The sequence below is a fragment of the Papilio machaon genome, chromosome 6 (genome assembly GCF_912999745.1).
Source record: "Papilio machaon chromosome 6, ilPapMach1.1, whole genome shotgun sequence".
Taxonomy (NCBI): domain Eukaryota; kingdom Metazoa; phylum Arthropoda; class Insecta; order Lepidoptera; family Papilionidae; genus Papilio; species Papilio machaon.
In genome coordinates, this window is record NC_059991.1 from 3596780 (window position 1) to 3619880 (window position 23101).

Consider the following 23101-nt stretch of genomic DNA (forward strand, 5'->3'; position numbering starts at 1 on the left):
TTGCGCGCGCGCACATTACCAGTCCTACGCGAGTGACCCGCGCATTACTATCGTCTCACTTTTCGCGCAAAAGGTAGCCAGGTGTGGACGGACACTTAATTTTATTTGATTTTTTTTTTATTTTCTACTAAGTGTGCATTTTCATTGAGTGACTTGTTTTAACATAAACGGTAAGTTTTCTTAATAAATTTACTATCCTAAAGGAACTTAATAACTAGAGCTTAGTACTATATTTTTAATCTGGTCATTGTATTTTAATTTTTTATTGTTTTTATTCATTGCATTTATTACATTACACTAATTAAAATACAACGAACTTTTCATTAATGCAATTGGATTGATGAAAAAAATGTAATAAATTAAACAAACTCTGAACCAATTTTAAATAATTTTTTACAGTATTTTTGCGAATTAATTTTATTACAGTAGAAATCGGATAGTAATCCGATTATTATATTTTATTTTTCTTATCTTTTAACAAGAATCTTAGAGAGCTTTGAGTAAACATAATTTTGTTAGCAAACGCGAAAATTAAACTACAATATAATCAAGATATAGCATATATGTATTAATTTATTTATCTACACATTTAATAAAATTGATTTGCCTGTAATATCTAAAAAGAATTTCATATTTCGTACACAGGATGTTTTTCTATTGTTGATAACGAAAAACCAATTTTTTTTATTTTCAACCAGCGATTCCGGGTAATCTCCGGAACGGCTGAATCAATTTTTAAGGGACTTTGACGTAAAGACAGGTGATGCACGCGGGAGTATTATAGGCTGCGTTTTTGTAAATTTTGCTCTACCAAAGTCGCGGGCGACCGCTAGTAAATGATATAATCTCTTGACATATCGATCTCAAAATATATTTTTCTACGCTAAAAAATATCTTTTAAAGTCTAACGTTACGATTTTCACTATAAATTTATAATACCCCTACAACTAATCCATAAATCACTGTATTTCAAAGCAAGCATCAGCAATCCTTCGTTGAAATCGGTTAAATGCGTTCGTTGTATGCATGTCGCTGGACCCATCTTCTACTATGGCCTAGATGCACCAAAAGAAAATTGCTCAGAACCTCTAAGTATCAAGATAGTGTAACGAATTTATGATCACCTCGTATTACTGCGTGAAAGTTTCCTTTATGTCCATTCAACGAAGGGTTGACATTGAAGTGAAATCGTTTCATATTAGGACGTTTTACAAACGGATTGCATCGAGCAGTACTGACAGCATCAAATAATACAAACCTTCTCTAGAATGCATCATAACTTTTATCAAAATCTGTCAGATGATTTAGGAATATAAAGAAGACACTAAAAAAATATTGCCTTTAATTGATTGCTTACGAAGCATGAAATATGTAGGTAATTATTATTTATGCGTTTCCTTAATTACAATTTTAATAATATAATTATTAAGTGACCATAAAATATGTAATCAGGGGAACCAGATTTGAAACAAGTAATAATAAAATGACCTTGACTTTCACAATGTGGCTTATTAAGGTAATGCATTTTTAAATATCTGCAATGTGATACATTTTATTAATTATATTTCGTTAAATTAATTTTATAAAAATTGTTTTTTTTACTTTCACTTCCTATTTATTTAAGTAGGCCAAGTTTGGCTAAAATTGTTATCGGAGGTCACCTTTCTACTTCTCACTGTAGCAATTAGGGTAATAAATGTTTTTTTTATATTCCTTCATATATAATATATTAAAATAATACTTGTTACATATTGGGAAATGCTTTTATTTTAATTCTGTAAGTTTTTTTTTTTTTCTGACCTCGTATTAAAACGGCAGTTAAATATTATTTAATTATTAATTAAAATAATATCATATTCAAATTTGGAAATCAACCTATTAGACACTATTAGACCTCTTTATATGCCACATCGTTGAAGTTGACCATGGGTATCTTAAATACTATGCTACATATGGATTTGGAGTATCTATCCATATGTAGCTCCGAATCAATCGACCTCTAGATAGTTCTATTGGCCTTAACCTGTACTTGGATAAAGTTCAAATAGATTTTTGCTAGTCATCGATCTAATGAACCACGACAACACGCTGACTCGCATATTCGACATTTCGAAATCTCTACTCGTTTATAATTTTATTTCTTCTACAAATATCTGACGAATACATAAATGAAAATAAAATAGTCAACTGTAAATCTATGTGATATATTACATTTTCCTAACATTATTAATATATGTTGCCACTTTTGAGATAAAAAAAAGTCTTAACATTTTTCATAGGTTACATTGTTTTCGCAATCGAAGAAGGCTTTAATGCTCTGATACTTTTACAAAAGTCATTGACCAAGTTGCATATTTATAAAAAAATAATAATATACAAACAATTCTCAAGTGTTATTAAGCACAAGGTTTTTATAGATTATTTATTTCGGTTTTCGATATATCGACGTATAGTTTGACACCGCAAGTTACATTGTGATTATGTTAATAATAATGTTACAATCGTTCTGTATGAGTTAAAATGTCCAATGAAATATTCATTTATTATTTGTTATTGAAATCAAATGTGATATGTTAAAAATCTTGTCGCAATTTTTTCTATTTGTTTCAAAACGCCGATTTGCTAATACGTACTAAAAGATTGAGTAAATTTAAGTAAATATGAAAGAACGTGTAACTAACCGTGGGTTTCTAAGACCCAAATCTCCGTTTAAAACATTTTCTGTCATAATCTTTGGTAGAATAGAAGTAATGTGTTCTACCAAAGATTATGACAGAAAACTCAGAAACTCACAGTAAGTTAGTTAGAATGTTCTGTTAGTACTGCTATGGCTAATAATTACATAAGTAATACATATGAAGTTAGTAAGTATAACATAGTAAGATTATTATTTACCTATATACTTATATACACGTAATTTAAACTTGTGTTGTACATGCTTATATACTTAACTTAGACAGAAGAGGGATAGAATTGGAGGCATCAGATAATGGGCGGGATCGTTGATATTTTATTTAATTAGTCAATTAGTCTGTTAGTTTCTTCTTTTATGTGCATTGCATGTGCATTTGAAATTGATTAAAGCTTGTAAATTCTCGTTCACTTATTAAGTCTTATGAAGATTCAGAAATAGCTTACGATTGGTTTTTCCGTTCTTTGGTCGTTGTCGCTCCACGGATTTAAGCCTTTTTTTATAACGCTCCAGAAACTGGAATAACTTGTTGGTGGGTTGGTTGATTTGCAATTAAATTACAATCTTTGCTTTTTTATGTTTGGTACGTCGTAAATTACTTGTCCAGTTTTAAAATGTTCAATTCAATATTAAATATACATACGTTCTTAAAACTAGACATAAAAATTATCAAATTGTTTAAACTTTCGTGATACATAATAATAAATTAATTAAGAACGTCACGAAAGAAGATCATACGCCAGTTAAGCCTTATTTAATTTATAAAAATTATCACCAAACGCAGCGGAATGAGAGGCGATATAAAGCCATAATAAAAAATCAAAAGAGCTTCGCTTATAACTCGATACAATAGATAGAGTGATTATTTATGATAGAATTAACTCGAAACATCCATGTGAAATCCTGTAACAATGGAAAAACACGCTGAGTAATGTTAAATTGCTTGCTCAGACTTCTGCAGACGCAAACTACCAGCATCACAATCAACAACGGTATTCGTTTACATATATTTGTTTTTTAAGATCGCATTACAATATTTACAGACGCAGAATAATTTATCGATGGAAATTGTAGTTTAGTTCCTGCATTGTTTGTTTACGCAAAGAATACTATTATTCTTTTATCAACGAGTTGAATATTCTCGTTCGCTCGGCGATTTTAAGACTAAGTGCCGAATTCAGAGTTACCAGGTCACTAAAGGAATGCTTTAGTGTTCATTTAAACTGTGAATGCGGCAGTTCAGAGGTAACTTATTGCCTATAAACAGTAAAGTCAAGTCACATATAGCTAAAAAATTACTACCTATATTGGTTTCTACGCGAAAAGACTTTGTTACATTTAAAGTTTACACAAAGAATGTAAACGGAGCTCATAAATACCAGCTACTTTTAGACATAAAACAACATACCAATAGAATCGTCAACGACTGAAGTCATTCTGATCGGCTCTGGAAGGGCTATCAGTTCCCTTTACACTTTTTTACCGCCTTTACCACGGGGAGCATTCAAAAGAATTGTTTAAAACAATTGCTTTTGAGTTCTGTCATGGATGGTTTTTGTGTAAATTCCTACCTCACACATTCGCGTTGTGGATTACTCTCTCCTCAGCGGCATATACAAACTTAGAGACCATCGAGAAAAGAGTGTATACCTCCCTCAAAGGTGTTGCTGATGTCATGGGTGTCGGATCAACTAATATTAGGTGATCCGCTGCAAATAGAACCTAAATAAATACCCGATCATTGTGTTCTGTCTTAATATCTAACATTGAGATTAATAAATTAGATTATGAAACTAATATAAATATTGGTTTGATGCCTCGAGTATCTTTGCAAACTGATTATACTGGACTTGACAATTCATTTTAATATCGCCTATGCATACTTTTTGTGCCGTAAGGTTTTTATATTTGAATATAATTATAAAGATTATGAATGAGAACATCCTTATTCTTAGAAAATAAAGCAAAAACGCTACATTGCAAGTATTACTTTTTGTGGAGTTTACCTTTTAAAGAACATAACGGAATTTATTTAAGGTACTTAAAAATAATTAAATTAATCTCAAGTAGCTGTAAAGTTCGTTGAGTTCAAATAGCGATCGCCTCAGCTGGTGGCATTGAACTTCCGGCAAAGCCTTTCCGAATTCGCCCGGAATGCGCATGCGCCGTAACGCTGCGATGTTTCGTAACATCTCGCCGACCGCGCCGCGCGTCTCAACATCGCCAATTAAACGATTTTGCAATTGAAACTACACGACAACGGCTTCAAGGAGAAGTGTATACTAATTATTCATGTTTCTTATCACAATAAAAGCATATAACAATGAATTCAAGGTCTGTTGTGAAACTCTAGTGACGTTTCAAAAATCGCACAACCTTTTTTTCCTCTCAATTTGTTTATAGAATGTCGCAAAAGTTACAGTCTTTACTCAAGTTATATGATGTATTAAGAATTTTGCACTATTTTCTACATTGTCATAAAAAATACGATTTTAGACGAGGTATAGAAATTTCTAGAGCGATACAGGAACATATAATCTATACACTAGTGCAATTCTTTTACTTTTTAGTATACTGTGTCACTATACTGGACTATAAGATAACATAACTTGTCAGGAATTCAAGTGTGTCACATCCATTCCAGCATCTGTTTAAATAAGGCAATCGTAACCATTTGTCAGTCTGCAATACGCTTGCATTTTGGGCGCAAAGGAAATGAGGGCGACAACACTATTTAATATTAAAAACATCCACCATTTATGTTAGGTAATTTAGTAGTCATATGCAAAAAAGTATTCTCTACGTATTCTTACAATTGACAGCATTTTACAGCATTTTCTACGTTGTAGGTCGCACGAATATGATCTGACCTTTGCTCGCTTGCAAAGAAACAACTTAATTATGAATACTCTAGTCATACACACGTTTATTGAGATGAATAGAAAATGTTGTGGCGTAATAAACAAATAACCGGTTCTGTATAAATGAATAAACTACATACAAAGGCAATGTCCGACGGTTTGTTTTGTTTCAAATGAGGTGGGGCCATAAACATGGCGGATAAATCATATTCGTTATTAATTTATTACGACATAAGTAGCTATAATATACTTTATATGATATGTATATGCAAATATTTCGTAACCTTCACGCTATAATCGTTAGATTTTCCCAGTTTTTAAACCAAATTTTATATAGGTGTAACATATTTTAACATCCATAATTCACCGGATATTTATATTCTATGTATGAAAACAATAATGTATGAATGAAGAAGAGAGAGATACGAGTATGTACTAGTACCGCAGTAAATGGAAGTCCATGGCCTTGGTAGGTTGGTTGGCTCTCCGGGTTACGGGAGTTAGTTATTTTGTTGTTATTGAGAATTGGCAGTCAAAACAATCGCTCGTAGTCTTTGTTTAGGTTGTCATGTCTTTTTATATCTATATGTGCAAAATGTACATACACATTTTTTATATAACACAAAAGATTTTCTTTGTTATCAAATTAATATATTTTTGCGCAATTATGACCGATGACCGCGTCATTTCTACTACAATGAGTAAACATTGCTCTAAAGACTCCATAAAGATGGCCGAGCCGATGAGGAAGCGGTACAAGGTTAGAGAACACGTTAGGAGATAAATTAATAATAGACTGGTTTATTGCATGCAAAATAGGAAGTCAAACATATCCTAGTTTTTTTAAGAGGAAATTTTTAAAATTTATTTCGCCAGTTACTTTGCTTTGCTTAAAGATTGTTGAACTTTGTTCCATATCACCTTGAGAAGTGAGATGGTTCGTATTCATAGTTTATTTTATGAAGCGTCGTTCTAAAGATCTCAACCTACTTCTTAGCAACCATAATATTGTATTTAATTTAGTGGAAGATCAATTCATACACCAGAAATTAGGCTTTAAAAGTACTTTCGTTATTCTGTAACATAGGGTGTGTAATAGGGTGTCCGACCTTTCTACCCAAATGTCCGGCCAAACTGGCTAGTCTGTCCAGCTAGTAGGTTTGGCGACCTGGCAACCCTACCTGCATCCAAAGCATAGCATCATCAACATGTATTGAATTAATTGTTGGACAAAAGCCTTTTAGGGCTATCACAACAATTCACTTGGATAACTAGTAATACTTAAAAATGAATAATATATTTTAATAGTTGTGGTAGTTTAGTTATTCCAACAATAGTTTGAGTTTTTGCATGGCTGCGAAAATGATAATAAATGAATATCTTGTGGTCATCCTTGTTGCACTATTGCATATATTTTTACATTTTGAATACCTTTCGAAATCTGAAAAGTTACATACTCAGAATTATTTATGCATTCAATATAGTTACATTTAAATGTCAATTCAAGACGCATTTTGAACATAGAAACCGGTTAACTGGTTATTATGCAGTAGTACTATAAAATAAATATCCATTTAGCTGTCAATTATATTGTAAGATTGTATGTTTGTAATAAAAACATTAGATTATAGTACATTTATATGGTAGATGATGCGCTAGTTAGGTAGATGATAACAAAAAATATCACCATAGTTAGTGTTTACAAAATTGAATTATGTCAAAGTTTTAATTGATGAGCGATTTTCCGAACTCTTTCATTTATTTTAACTTATTATTCAATGACTTACTTTTATATGTATGTAGTAAATTTATACCAAACTATATTCAATAATATTTCAATTAATGATAAAAATAGCTGTCGCCGGCGACTTTGTCCGCGTGGCATTAAAAAAACTTTATAAGTAGCCTATGTGTTCTGCAAGACTATATTCTATAACCATGCCAAATTTCACTAATATCCGTTAGGCCGTTCTGGAGATATCTTCAAACCAACATCCATCCATTCATCCATCCATCCATCTAAACTTTCGCATTTATAATATTAGTAAGATAGTAAGAAATATGAAGTTGTAAGATTTAAAAATGTAATTTATTCAAGGTTATGTATAAATAGCGGAAAAATAGCGCTGGAAATGATTTCAGGGTTCATGAGTCAGTATTATACAATGTTACTAATTAGTCATGCAAAAGACAACCTGTTAGATAATTACTTAATGTCCTTATATACGTATGTAGTAATATTGCTAATTAGTGGTTGCTTTTATTTTATGTTTTAAATTAGTTTAGTGTAAGATTGTATTCGGCTAAAGATAAATACATCTAGAATACAGACCAAAAGTATTAAATTTATTATCGTTTTATTGCGCTTTATTTTAAACGAACTTGATTTGAGAATTAAAAAACGAACGAACTTTAACTTGTAATAAACAGAACCTATCAAGCGTCGCCATCTCCCTCCAATGACAATGTTAATTAGGGTCTACATTTGCTTACTTTTGTGGTCGTTTTGTGTAAATTTTTAAGTCAATATGGTTCATTAAGACGTGAGTGTCACATATTAAAAGATCCATTTTGTCTATTTAGACAAGCATTTGCTTGTGTAACCTTTAGGTCACAGAATTTGTTGTCTACATATTTTTTACACAAAATGTATAATACAATTATTTGATTTAATACTTGGTAATTAAATTTCAATTTCATTGTGTGAATTTACGAAAAGGCGGAAAGAGGTGTATTAAAACAACGTTGTTCCGGAAAAATATAACATGCTATTTTTTGATACAATAAAATGCGAAAATTAAAGCGATTATTGTACTTTGTGCGACTTTTTAAATAAGGAAATAAGCAATAATATTCACTTATGTATTAAAGGCTTTTTATATGTTGTTGATACATTGTTAGTCAGTTGTTGTTTGCATGTTGGACATATATCGGACATTAATGCGAGCTATGTGGGAGGTTTCGCACGTGGCGGTCCTAATGGCATCTTACGTTTCAAAACAAATCCTCGACGCAATTCCTTTATGGATAGTATTATTAAAACAACAACATAAATATTCCAATATTAAACACATGTTCTGATGCAAATTTATTGTTAATTTGGTTTTTTTATTCAGAGTTTTTAATATAAACAAAATTAAGAAATCTTTAATTAAACGTGTTTCGGTCGGTGATGTCTAAAATCAAACAAACAAAATAATCGTGGAAAATTATCTTCGTGAGGATTGCATTCAAATAAAATATTAAGTTAGATCATAAATCATGTTTTGTTTCAATCAAGTTTGTTTTCAGTATATTTCAAAAATAATTTCGCAAATTATAACTTTCGTTACTAAATCAATCCAAATAAATATAATATAACTCTTTGTACATTTTTTTTAAACATTACTTCCCAATTTAGATAGAAACTTACGCATAGTTCTGATAAATATTAATACAATAATAAAAAAAATGTATTGAACGACTTTGTAATTGATAAGGTTATTTTCCTTTCATATGCATTGAAAAACAGAAATAATATAAAAATTATAACTTGTTGTTTTTAAAAATTACAAATTATAACTTGTTTTAATATAAATTTATAAATATATTCGTAAACATGTTTGTTTTTATAGCCCAGACTGGTAGTATTTTTACATTTTAACAGTTAAATCCATTTGATGTGAAACTTTCCATTGTTGTAGGGTAAACCCATTATGTATGAACTTGACTTAGTTCCTTTAAATCTAGTTACACAAGCCATTGTCATGGAAGTTGCTAATTAAAAGGAAACACCACTCGTAACTGAAAGTAACAAGTTTTTGTAAACAAAGGAAGTAATATTAATCACTTATTTCTCAAGGTAGTTGATATGATATGTTTATGTGATAATATTTTTTGTGTTATATTTTTCTTATAGAGTGCCGGTTTATTTATATATGTTAAATAGGCAATCTTTATGTAACACCAGTCTTGCTCTAACGTGCCTCTAGCGCTTTATTATTGCTGTTCGTCGCAAGCTGTGAAGTTAATGACATCGCAGATATGTATATGTATTTAAATACATAGAATTGTCTGTCTCTTTCATTCGAATTTCATTTTCAAATAAATAAGGTTTAAAAATTAGATACCATTATGATAGTAATACGTACTATGATTTATTTAAAGTATTCTATTTGGTTTAATATTAAAAAATAACCAAATATCGAAGTTCAATTTACAAGTTTTTAATAACGTATTTACTAATAATAAGTAAATAACTTATACTGAATCAACTTTTTCTTTCTGGGATAAACTTTTAAATACTTTAACAGTTGTAATAAAAATAAAAAGTAAATAATAAGTGATCGAAAATGATCTTGAAAAAAAAACAGTTTCTACATATAGTACGTAATTGCTCTAAAATAGACCGTATTTCCCCAGGGTTTTATTGTTTTCCGCTTTTATGTAAACACTCAACAACATTGAACGGATATAAACAACACCCCGGAATTATTTTGTACATATGTCAATTCCTATTAGTATTTTGCAGTCATTTTAACCATTTATGTATGTTTGTCCCAAATGAGTTCCTTAACCACTGAGCAAACAAAACCTTAGCAAGACTTCCTGAATACGGCAAAATCATTCGTAAAAATCAATAAAAAACCAATCGGATAAATTCACACTAAATAGCCAAATCTAAAATGATATTGTTCTTTATTACAGTTCCTAATATAAGCCAAAATTTAAATACATTAGTGTATTTGTACTTTTTTCTGGTTATATTTGTCAATAAAGTTTTTCAAAAAACAATAACAGGGTGCTCAGATCTTTTAAAATCGTAATGTCTGTCCAGTTTTCATTTTGTCGACCTTACTTACAAAGTTTTCTATTACAAAATAACTGACAATCTCAAATAAAAAGCGCAATCATTGATAATAAATTACTTTTACAATGTCTTTTAATGTTAAACGTGACTGTTGATTGAGCCACTCGCAATAGTGTGCGTAACCAAGGGCAGCAGAATACATAAGGGATTTGAAAGTGTTCTAGGACGTGTTTGTAGAGTTATGGTTGGGCGTCACGGCCGGAGCGGAGGAAGAGGGTAGACACAATGACGTCGTGTGTATGCGCCGGCTGCGCTTGCGCCGCTCAATGAGCAATAAATTCGCTAAGAACGGCATCGACGCGTGCTGCGCCTCGCCGCGTCCTCTGGCGAGGTCCCACACTGATATTATTCATTTTCAATTTTTTTTATACGTAATAAATTATATTTTTTGGCATTGCGACGATAGCCCGAATTTGAGAAATATTTAGTAAGAAATCAGCAAATTAAAATAATACGACCCTGATATAAACTGCGCACGCATACACACATTTGCAAAAAAAACCGACACTTATGATATTAAAGTGTAATTAACTTTTATTTAGTGATTTTCTGAACTTCTGTACCTGTGAGCATCTAGTGCAACATTTTCGACTAAGGCTAATTCAGTACGATCTTCAGAAGTGATGGCATCCTAATACATTACGGTGCCCCCGTCATAGCTGACGATATCTTCGATATACGTCTCTACATAACGTTCTCCTGGTCTTCGCTGCACGCACCAACGACTATTTTCACGACATCCGAGCGTTATCTAAAAATAGAAGGTTATTCTATTCCACTTGAATTCGTAAAGCACAGTTTGAGAGAATCTCAGAATAGCAACACGGTGTTCACGGAACAATCTAGGACCCCGATGCGTTTGACGACTGTGTACATTGGCAGTGTAAAGCTGTTTTCTAACTGTCCATTGGATATAGCTTGCTTTTTCCTGCACCTTTAGAATTTTTGCAGCTTTCAATTTTATTTTAAAAATTAATAATTTGAATTTGTAAAACATTTGTATTATGTTAGAATGCTAATTATCATGCCAGTTATATTTCTTCATACAAAAAACATTTTTAGTATTAATTATTTCTTTTTCGCATATAAATATCATTCACCTCTTTTTCTTTTTTTTGTAAAATTATTTATCATATATAACTCTTATTTATTACCAACTGGTACAGAAAAACTTTTGCAGTACTTAATAATATTATATTCCAAAAAACAAATTTAACAAAACATTATCCAATATTAATTTACGCTGAATAAACACATGCGCTAATATTGCTACGAATTCACGCTTCCGCTACGCCGAAATCAAACAGCGTAAATTCATGCCCAAATATAATAGCATTGTACGATTATCGGATAAATGTAACCGACGTCTACAAAAAAACAATTTCAAACAAAATGCACTCAAAAGTAACCTAAAAAAACCAATTTAGAACAAAATGCACTCAAAAGTAACACAAAAAAACAATTTCAAACAAAATGCACTAAAAAGAAACAAAATAATGTCATGAAAACTCTCTAAACTCTAGTAGTTAGTAGTAGGGGCTCAGTTTTCCGCAGCTCCACGACAAGCGCGTATTTTGCGTGTCTCTAAACTCTAAAGAAAGTTCTCTTCTTTCTTGTAACATGTCTATATTGTATAATTATTGTTATTTCGCAGTCGGTGTCGGCCGAAGTAAATAGATAAAATTTTATATTTGAGATGTATTAGACATACTTACGTTTATGTCCCTACTTAGGCCGAAACCGACTCCAAAATAACAATAATTATACAATATAGACATGTTACAAGAAAGAAGAGAACTTTCTTTAGAGTTTAGAGACACGCAAAATACGCGCTTGTCGTGGAGTTGCGGAAAACTGAGCCCCTACTACTAACTACTAGAGTTTAGAGAGTTTTCATGACATTATTTTGTTTCTTTTTAGTGCATTTTGTTTGAAATTGTTTTTTTATGTTACTTTTGAGTGCATTTTGTTCTAAATTGGTTTTTTTAGGTTACTTTTGAGTGCATTTTGTTTGAAATTGTTTTTTTATGTTACTTTTGAGTGCATTTTGTTTGAAATTCTTTTTTTAGGTTACTTTTGAGTGCATTTTGTTTGAGATTGTTTTTTTTTTGAAGTCGGCTATTTTTTTTTCTTAAAATTTTTGTTTTATTTCACAATTTTTAGTGAATTTGAAGTTCAATTACAAATTTCGTTAATACGTATAAAGACATAAATAAGACAAATAAAGAAAAGGACTTTCCTATTTGATATGTGTGTAATTCAATTCAAAAACTAATTTAGAATGCAGCAGATAACCACTTATCCTTTAAACAATGAAATAATTATCAAAATCGGTATACAAATTGAAAATTAACGAACTAATACATCGTAGCGTGCCTATAATTTTGTCCAGCCGCGCGCCGCAGTAGCATTTTTCGAATAAGCGTAGTTTTTAATTATTTAATATCTCCCAAACTATTGATCAGAATTACATAGTTTAAAGGCTAATGTAATCTGCATTTAATACTCTAGCCATCAAACATATTTATTTGGATAAGGATTCATATCGAATATAATATAATAGCGCCGTAAGCTTACGACGCTGTTTTTCGTGTGCATTTTAATCGAAGTTTGTTCACAATAACATGGTTTTTGTGAGACATCCATAGATGATAGATATATGCCACCGAAGACTTTTATTTAGCAAATTTAAGGATCTATAATTACTCCATACATCATTTTTATGTAAGTCATATAGTTTGACCTACGTAAGCCCAGAAAGCAAAATTGTGCTTTTCGTGTAGCATTTTTCGTTTCCGCGTAATTTTATTCTTACGATATCTCCTAAACTATTAGACAGAATGATATAGTTTCAATTGCAAATATAATCTACATTAAATTCTCTTGATAATGAACATGTTTATTTACATAAGGGTTAATACTGAACTCGAATAATAGCGTCGGAAATAGGGCATGAATTTAATTGATGTTTCTGAAGAAAAAAATGGTTATTGTGAGAAAACTATAAAATATAGATATATGCTATCGCGGACTTTTAATTAGCACATTTAAACAGCTACAATTGGCCATACATAATTTTTATGTAGGTCCTATAGTTTAGCCTACGTAAGCGCTGAAAGCAAAAATGTCCCTAAGTTTCGCAACAAATTTTGAAGCTATATTCAAAATCTACTAGTCTTCTAGTTATTTAAAAAAAAAACAAAAAAATGGGACCCACCTGCAAGCACTTCCTATCGATTAAAATATTTTTCATCACAATCGGACCACCAGGGGCGGAGTTTCGCGGTAACACACATAAAAAAAAAAAAAAAATACAGTCGAATTGATAACCTCCTTCTTTTTGAAGTCGGCTAAAAAAGCAGAGACACCTTAGATATATTAACTGACATACCAGAAGAGATTTCAGTTGACTATTTATGCGAGTTTATAAACGGAGTGAATAACAACCTCAAAGCACACATTTAAGACAGACGTTGGTATTATATTTACTCTCAATTTGATATTCATCCTTGTTTGATGAATATATTTATATATACTCGAAGTTGCAAAATAATAAGTACGTAGTATAAGTCTATACTTCATCTCGTTCATTTTTTTTGACCTGGAACAAAGAGTTATTAGTACTTTTTATATACATATGTATGGGCACATACATTCAACATGTAGCCTTCCTGAAACCTGGTTTTCATGAAGGCAATCTCTATGTTGAATGCAGGCAACCGAGGTTCACAATAAGCTTCCATAAGTTTTTAATGCACACATTCCTAGACTGTAACTTTCTAGCAATATTGTATTTTGTATAATTTTCGCATTTAAATATATTTAAACTAAAGTAAATGTTTTAATGAATAAGTAATATAATTTTAAAATTATTACACACCAAAGGGAAGTAATTAGTAACATTTACACGTTTGATACACATCAATATAATATAAATAAATTAACTTATTAAAATTAAAAATGGTAAAACATTACAGCAATAATAGAAGGTTCTATACACGTACTACTATACTAGGTATGTAATTTAGTTTAAAAAATTCGCAGCATCCGTTTCTATACATGTCGCTAAAGGACATCTGGTCCACCCTGACATTCGGTAAACTTGATACGATACGCGACAGACGAAACTCGAAATTCAGCACTCCGAAAATGACTTATTTCGAAATGTGTTTGCGACCGTCTAGTCGCTTTGTTTAAAAGCTCTCGCTAATCAAAAAATTAAAATATTTTTTGTATGTACCTATATATTGCTTACAACACAAGTGTACCATATATTTTTTTTTAAGTCTGTTGTTAAAATACGTGTATTTATTTTGTTCCAGTGAAAATGGATATTCTGAATAGGATAGTGGCAGGTTATCATGACCTAATGGATAACAAAAGTGATCAACGGGTGAAGGATTGGTTCTTGATGTCATCACCTTTCCCCACATTAGCGATATGTCTCACATATGTCTTCACAGTAAAAGTAAGTAGCCCTTGTTGCAGGAATAATTTAAATGAAACAAGTTTTGTGATTTGCCTACAAATATTTATAAATATGCAAGTTATTTTATGGTTGTCTAGCAACTTCAAGACAATTATGTCATGTGTCAATTACTTTATGACACAATAATTATTCATCGGAGTACTAATTGTGATTATTTGCAGGTGCTCGGCCCCAAGTTGATGGAAAACAGAAAACCATTCGAACTGAAGAATGTACTCATATGGTACAACCTGTTCCAAGTTATTTTTAGTTGCTGGCTGTTTCACGAGGTAACTATTTTATTATCTATATATATAAAAGAAAGTTGTGTTAGTTACGCCATTTATAACTCAAGAACGGCTGAATCGATTTGACTGAAAATTGGTGGGCAGGTAGCTTAGAACCAGGAATAGGACATAGGATAATTTTTACCCGGTTTTCTTTTTTTTTTTTTATTCCGCGCGGACGGAGTCGCGGGAAAAAGCTAGTTTTTAATAAAACATATAAAAAATCTTCACGATATGACACAAAACTTTAGTTTGATGGATTTGGCTCCAACAACTCTCAATGGACAATGTTCAGTGAACTTAAAACCATAAGTATTTAATTAATGTGAAAAGAAACAAAAAATCGTCTCAAAACGAACCAATTTACGTACCTTAGTGTATTGAATCGGAATCAAAGGACCGTATAATGTCATTGTAAACAGGCTGGCAAAGTCGTTCGTCTCGTTAATTGATAAAGGATTTTAGAATTAAATTCAAGCGAAATATACATAGGTGGGTCATTTTAAGAGATTCCATTTGATACTTTGGGTCAATTGGATTTAAGAGGTTCAATTGGATTATGATTAACTACCTTTTTTTTCAACGTTACTTAGCTTTTTTTCAAATTTATAATGTAATCGTCGTTACAATGTTTTGGCAGTAAACTATTTTCTTTTTAAACATCGCTAAGATGTTACAAAAAATCGAACGAAAAACGTGCATATTTCACAACAACTGAATTCGATTCACATATGTTTGAAGTTCGAATCGATTCATTCGCTTTAATCGTTGTATTTAAGTAGCTTACATCACTATGAAGCTAAAATTGATAAATGTCAAATGTGACCTATTAGATTGGCCCATTTATAGTCATTCAATTATTCGAGTATTCATTTTAAATCCACAAAAGTCTTAATTTATGTAAAATTGTAAATTAGGATAAATAAAATAAAATTTATTAAAATGGTTTTAAAATATTCATGCACTTAATTGCAACATATTTTGATGAAAAGAAAAAACGTCGTTTATTTTATTTATTTTTAAATTAAGCGATTACAGATAAGGGTTAGCAGAGAACATAAAATTAGAATGTTTTCCAACACTTAAATGGAGTACTTTTGGTAATGTTAATGTCGTCAATTACCTATAAAAAAATTGAACTACAACCTTCAGACATCATAATACGCGTATATTATTTTGTTTTATAGTGCAACAAACTTATCTGGCAGGTGAGAGTGGCGATGCCACGCTGTTAGTTCTGCCAAAAATATTTAAATATTATATACCTATACCTTCTCAGTAATAAAAAGCGATACGCACGTCATTCTTTTTTTGAGAGTGGCTACCTACTAATGAACTATTGTAATTTAGTGTCACTTATGCCCACCGGGTCAGATAAAGTTGGTATATAATTGTCTATCCCCCTTTGTTGCAGAGCATAGTGAGCGGTTGGTTCAATGGATACAGTTTCCGTTGTCAACCAGTCGACTACTCAAGATCGCCTGAAGCTATGCGTGTAAGTATTTTGTAAACATATAGTCTTTGAAATATACAAAAAAATGAAATTTTAAGAAATTTTCTAGCTAGGGATCCGTCGGTGGCTCGGAGGTTAAGCACTTGACTCGTAATCTGCAGGTCTTGAGTTCGAATCCCGCCATGTACCAATGTGTTTTTCGATTTACATTTGGACATTTATTCAGTCAAACAGCCCGCCCTAGTTCAGGGTTGACAATAGTCTAGTCTCTCCTAACTTAGGTAGGCTCCGAGCCATATTGCAGATGTATAGTGAGCTGATGATGACGGATCCGTCACGGCTTAGCTTCTGGATCAGCTCACGGTGTTTGTTACTCAGGGACAATCTCTCAGGGATACTTGTATCTTAATGTTACAGTAGCGTTCTAATGGTGTAAAAAAAAATTAAATCAGTCGAGTAGTATTTGAGTTCCTTCACATGAAGGAACTGTTTTGCACGTGAGTACATACGAATATATGTGTTTCATTGTAAATTCCATTAGTCTAAACTTATGTACCGATTTGGGAGAGAATTGTAATTCAACGTGAACAAGCACTTTATCAAAGTACAATTTCAAAAATAAAATGCAAGCCACCCATTGGATGGTTCCTTATTTTTATTTAATGCTTGTTTATTTCTATTACAAAAGACTATTTTGTTCACAGACGGTGAGAGGATGCTGGTGGTATTACTTTTCCAAATTCACAGAATTCTTCGATACGGTAAGTTGCTTTATTTTATTAAATACATAACTTCAGGATGACATTATTTATTTATCAATTATATAGATGTAATAAAAACGTTTATGTTTTTACGTCAATTAGACAGACGTCAGTAACAAAGTCTCAATGTTTGTGTTAGTCAACAAATACTAAGGTACAAATAAGAATGATCTGTCTGTTCATGTTTATACAACATTCATTACTCAATATTGTCCACCGTCCTATCTCAATACACTCTATTCTTTTCTCTTTCATACAACTCATCTCGTAGTTTGTTTGATTTCCAACCCTTGTAGCCACATTGATTCCGCAAATTATTTTACTCAATATTTTACTAAATTTAACCATTTATCACTATTTCAATGTTATTTAAATGTTGGTTTCCGAGATCAAAATATAAAACCCTATATAAAACGTATTTTATCGTATCTCTGTTTTGTCATAGATAATTAGAGGGATGACGCTATTTTTTATACAGGGTTTTTGGTCTCAGAAACCAACTATCAGTCTTACATTTAAATATCAATATTTCTGACTAAACAATTTCAAAGTGTCAATCCATAGTAGCGTCCGCGTCGTGGTCAAATATTTGGACATCAATTTAGCGAATTGTAGACGTCGTTAGTATCAACATTACAAGTGTGTATGTAGTACATAGATTTAAAGCGAATATAAAGGATAGTCGGTTTCTAAACTCTTGATTGCGTGAGATCTATTCGCATATATATATTTATATTAATTGCTTATAAAATTGCATACTAAGATACCAAATAATTTTTACATTTGAAAAGGTTCTACAATTACATAATATTATTTTCAAAGTCTTAAGTATTACGTATTAACACACATTATTTTGTCTTTGAGATTTATTGACAGCACTTGTACTGTAAACCGACGTTAAACAAATTATTAGAGTAAAATTTAAATATTGCGTACACTCGCAACATATAAATAAAGAAGTAAGTACATAACATAATATAATATTATGTATTTACGTTAACGGAATAATTTATACTGGAACAAAAAATTGCAAAGATATTTAACGTTATATACATCCGAATGAACACAACTATTAACACAAAATAGTCATAATGGTAACAAATTACGCGTAACCATAGTTTATCAATTATACCCCACATTTTTATGACACAACTTATTTCTTACAAGGTTAATATTAAATTGCAGATTAACCGGAAAAGCGTCACGGTCAATCCAAACGGTCCGGTATCGCCCACATACGATACATATTTTAGGATTGATACATTGCGACCTTCGACTTATATACATGTATATTAATTATCTGTACTATCTTCATAATATTCAGTATAAATTTTCGATCAATTGCCACTTTCCAGTTTAAAAAAATATGCTTTCTAATCTAGCCACAACAATAAAATGTAATTCGATTTGTATTGTTCCTTTGTTACTTGTTACAGTCAGTTAGGGTTTCTTTTTTAACTATTTTTTTTTTTAAAGCAAACGACTTTGTTCCAGATCTTCTTCGTAATGCGCAAGAAGTTTGACCACGTGTCGAAGCTGCATGTCATTCATCACGGCATTATGCCAATGTCAGTCTGGTTCGGAGTCAAATTCACGCCCGGTGAGTAATCAAATTAAAACATTCTATTAATGTTCGCCTTCGTTTGCGGTGTTCCGTTTACAACATTGACAACAAATTTAATCTTTGACTATTTTCTAGACTTAATATAATAAGATGTTGACCGTGTCATTCATAAAACAGTACTCCGATGAGCAAATACTCGTCGACGACGACCTCTTATTTGAACAAGTTCAGAGGACAAAGTCTCAATAGTCGGTAGTCAACGTGACATAAGCCTTTGAGCATGTCAATGAATGTTCTCGACTAAATTCACAACAAAAAACAGTCTCAAACAAACATCACTTTAATCTTCTCTAAACGGATATATCGTATTTAATTTATACGACGATATAAATTTAAGAATCTTAAGTTCATCATACGTACATACACACATCTATAAAAGACTATAATTTTAAAACTAGAAGCAAAAAAGGACCAAAAAATTGCTTATAACTCAAAAGTTTAGTCAACAAGCAAGATGATAACGAATTTTGATTAACCATATGCTAGTGTAGTATTTTTTTAATATTTGAAGATATCGACGGCACCATAAGAGACGTAGAATCGTAGTTCACCAACTTGTTACTTTATAAAAAGAAGTTTCTTATAGATATCGTCATAAATTATGCAAACACAAATTTGAATAATCTAACTGCTGTTTAACCAGTTTAAACTAGTGATAATTTGATATTTTAAACAGCAGGAACAAATTTCGTATTCATATTTTTTTAGTGCATTTTACATCTTCATAAGGTGTATAAAAATGTATAAATTATCTCGAGCCATTTAAAAACTTTTATATCAAATTCGAATTTCTTCTTCTTTTTCAACAAGTTCTTAATTTAATTAAATTTTATTAAAGTACCAGGAAATCAGATATAACCAATCAGTGATTCAATAGGACCTAAAAATAAATATTTGACTAGGGATTTTCTTTCTAATATCTTTTATCATAACTCAAGGAAATTGTTCAGGCAATCCACGTTAACATCGTGGCATCGGTGACCAGTTAACTAAGACTTTTTTTTAATAAATTAGATTCTTCTTTTTAGCGTCGTAACGCCCACTGCTGGGCATAGGCCTCCCCCAAAGATCGCGACTAATAAATTAGATTAAACAACGTTAACATGGCAACATATGTAAATCTTAAAGATTGTAACGGTGCATGATTTTTAATTAATTTAAGCAAATCAAGGTCATTTTATTGGAAAATTCTTTATAGAGAGGAAGTAAAAAATAATAAATTTAAAACCAGTCACAAATCACCGCCATTTTTGAGTGTTCAACGCCAATTAAACAGTAACATAAATTCAGAACTGTATCATTATTGCATATTAATGAGATAGTTTTTTATAACACAAGAATTATTAAATTTAAATAGACAAGTTACTTTACGCATTTAGTTTTTTTTTATAAATTCTTAATGTAATTTATTCGTAGTAGCTTTAAGTATTGGAAACGAGTAACTTAGATGTTAATTTTATGTATTTACGTTGCCATGATATTATTGAAGAAGAAAATAATTCCGTATAAAATTATTTTCACATTATAATAATATGTTGTTTGATTATCTTTTCTTTTCCTTAGAGAAATGTTTTCAAATTCGAACTGAAAAGTTTACATCCTTGTTTCATAGTCAATTGAATTTGACAGCGAATTTTAACTGTAAAATATATTGTTAGCTGTGTTTTATTTTTTTGTAAGCAAAAATAACAAGTATCTATATAATAGTGATATGAAACTATTAAGGAATAATGTTAGACCTACTTCATTTGTCATAATTATTTCATGTTGTTGTCTCCACGCAGGTGGTCACTCGACATTCTTCGGCATGCTCAACACGTTCGTGCACATTATAATGTACTCGTACTATCTGCTCGCCGCGCTGGGCCCCAAGGTGCAGAAGTTCCTCTGGTGGAAGAAATACCTCACTGCACTGCAAATGGTAAGATACTCAGAAAAGTCTTTTTATAACATCTATGCGAATATTTTTTTCAGCATTCTATAATATCTTACGTTTCATATCAAATTAAAAGGCATAGTATTATAAGACTCAAAAATAATGGTTAGCTGCAAACGTAGGACTCTCGTTTGCAAAGTAGATTTTTTAAATATTATTAGGTGGCAAACGAGCAAAAGGGTGGGAAGGGAAATAGGGTTAAAATTATGCCTTCACACGGAACGTACACGTACATACACTCGTCAGACGACACGCGGAATTACTTCCACTTCACGCCTAACTTCTGTGGTCGTTGTCACACGGGGCGAGCCGATTCGTTCGTGCAACAGATGTTGCTGAGCTCTGCCACCATATCCTTTTACGTATAATTAAAGTTTTGTTATACTCAGCGATTGCGAACATTAAGTTTTGATGGCACTGTATTAATTCTAAGAAACAAGCGCATTATTTTCCTTATATAAACGTAAAGTCTTAGTTTATAGTTATGACTTGTAATAAAATATTAATAACGTTCTTTGGAAAGAGTCATTATGACTATTATATTCTGACACCCTTGACATTTCAACTTTGGTATTGCCACAATCTAATATTTATTTTCTATATTTCAGGTCCAGTTCGTCTTAGTGTTCTTCCACGCGTTCCAGCTGCTATTCATTGACTGCGACTACCCTCGCGCCTTCGTCTGGTGGATCGGCATGCACGCCGTTCTCTTCTACTACCTCTTCTCTGACTTCTACAAACAAGCTTACCTTAAGAAAGCCAAGGTATAAAAAATTTACTTGTTATTTAGTTTCGAATATACTAAGAAATACTACATCAATTTATGTGTTTTCTAAGAGTATTTTTTCTTCTACTGGAGATACTGAAAGTTATTTCTGACTAAATAATGTTATCGTCAGACTCAGGGCTATTAAATAGAAACTTGTAGTAAGGAAATTACTGAATTAAGCATGTAGTGAGAATCAGATTTTAGTATTCAACATATTTTGTAATTCGGAATGGTAGACAACGTAAGCAGTAAGTAGTAAATAGCCAGCCGCTTTCATCCTTGATTAATAAAAGGAAATCTGGCGTGTATCTTGATTTTTATTTATTTGCTTAAATTTTACTTCCTAGAATTAAATTGAGTGTAAACAACTACAATAACTTTATTCTTTGAAAGTTGTTTTTGATGTTTTATTTCTAAATTCAACCCAAAATAGTGTAAAATTTTACGCTTAAATTTATTCGTCTTATCTAACCTAACGTCCATAAATTACGAATTAAAACAAACTATTTATTTAATAAAGTATATAAGACTTGTTACTGTTTATTAGAAATTTAAATGTCATTTTATACAAATTAGGAAGATAAGTTCTAAAATATTTGTATAAAATTTACGTTAATTTGTGTTTTTAAAGAGAAGAACTAAAAAGATTTTTCCTTCACAGATCGCGAAGGCCAAAGTGAAGGCAGAGATGGATACGTGCAAATCAGAGACGAAGGAGGGAAAATTGTCTCTCTTGAATGGTTTCAGCAACGGGTCTGCGCTGAGCGACGTGCGGCAACGTATGGCGGGCGCTGTCGCCTCGCAATGAAACACCCTATCGTGTCACGTGTCGACATATTTTAACTGTGATGAACTTTCCTGGCGCAATAGCGCGAGATATACCTAATAAACTTACTGCTACACTCAGAAACGTTTAATCGCTTCGTTAAGAGACTCTTTGTGTAAATTCGTTGTACTAAATCTACAGTAAGGGACTCACGTAATGACCGCGTCTCTGAGTACGGCAGTCCGTTATTCGGCGGAAGAAGCTCAATTAGTGACAACATAATTAGTTTTAATTAGATTTTAAATAAAACTCTGATATTGTAGAGTTTTATTTGCAATAGATTAATAAGTTTACCATATATTTTAGTTTTAAAAATACTTTTATTAAATAAAATTGTCGAACAAAATAAGACTAGTAAATACAAATACACTGTTATAGTAAGTTTATTAAAAGGGTTAAAATCGTTTTTGATAAATATACTCGAGTATATTTGTAATTAACGTTATCTTATTTTATTTTATTTCATTATTTTAGAAGAAATTACTTCAGCTTTGTAATTTCCAAAAGTCAGTTAAAACACGACATGTGGTTTTGTATTCTAGACCTTAAGAGTAATTTTTAGTTTTCGCAATTGC

The 23101-nt window shown here is 31.3% G+C and overlaps 1 protein-coding gene across 3 annotated transcripts; it reads left to right on the top strand.

Moving 5' to 3' along the window:
• Window positions 1-22882, top strand: LOC106716773 (elongation of very long chain fatty acids protein). 3 transcript variants are annotated; one of them, XM_014510366.2, is made up of 9 exons: window positions 1-170; window positions 14719-14870; window positions 15053-15160; window positions 16572-16652; window positions 17315-17371; window positions 18866-18971; window positions 20780-20916; window positions 21540-21695; window positions 22362-22882. In XM_014510366.2, the coding sequence occupies exons 2-9, from the start codon at window positions 14730-14732 to the stop codon at window positions 22506-22508; spliced, it is 933 nt and encodes a 310-aa protein (XP_014365852.2). In that variant the 5' UTR covers window positions 1-170; window positions 14719-14729; the 3' UTR covers window positions 22509-22882. The 3 variants fall into 3 exon arrangements, with proteins under 3 accessions (XP_014365852.2, XP_014365853.2, XP_014365854.2); XM_014510367.2 differs by having other exon boundaries at window positions 14725-14870; XM_014510368.2 differs by lacking the exon at window positions 1-170 and adding an exon at window positions 14581-14634 and having other exon boundaries at window positions 14725-14870.
• The last annotated feature ends 219 nt before the right edge of the window (window positions 22883-23101 follow it).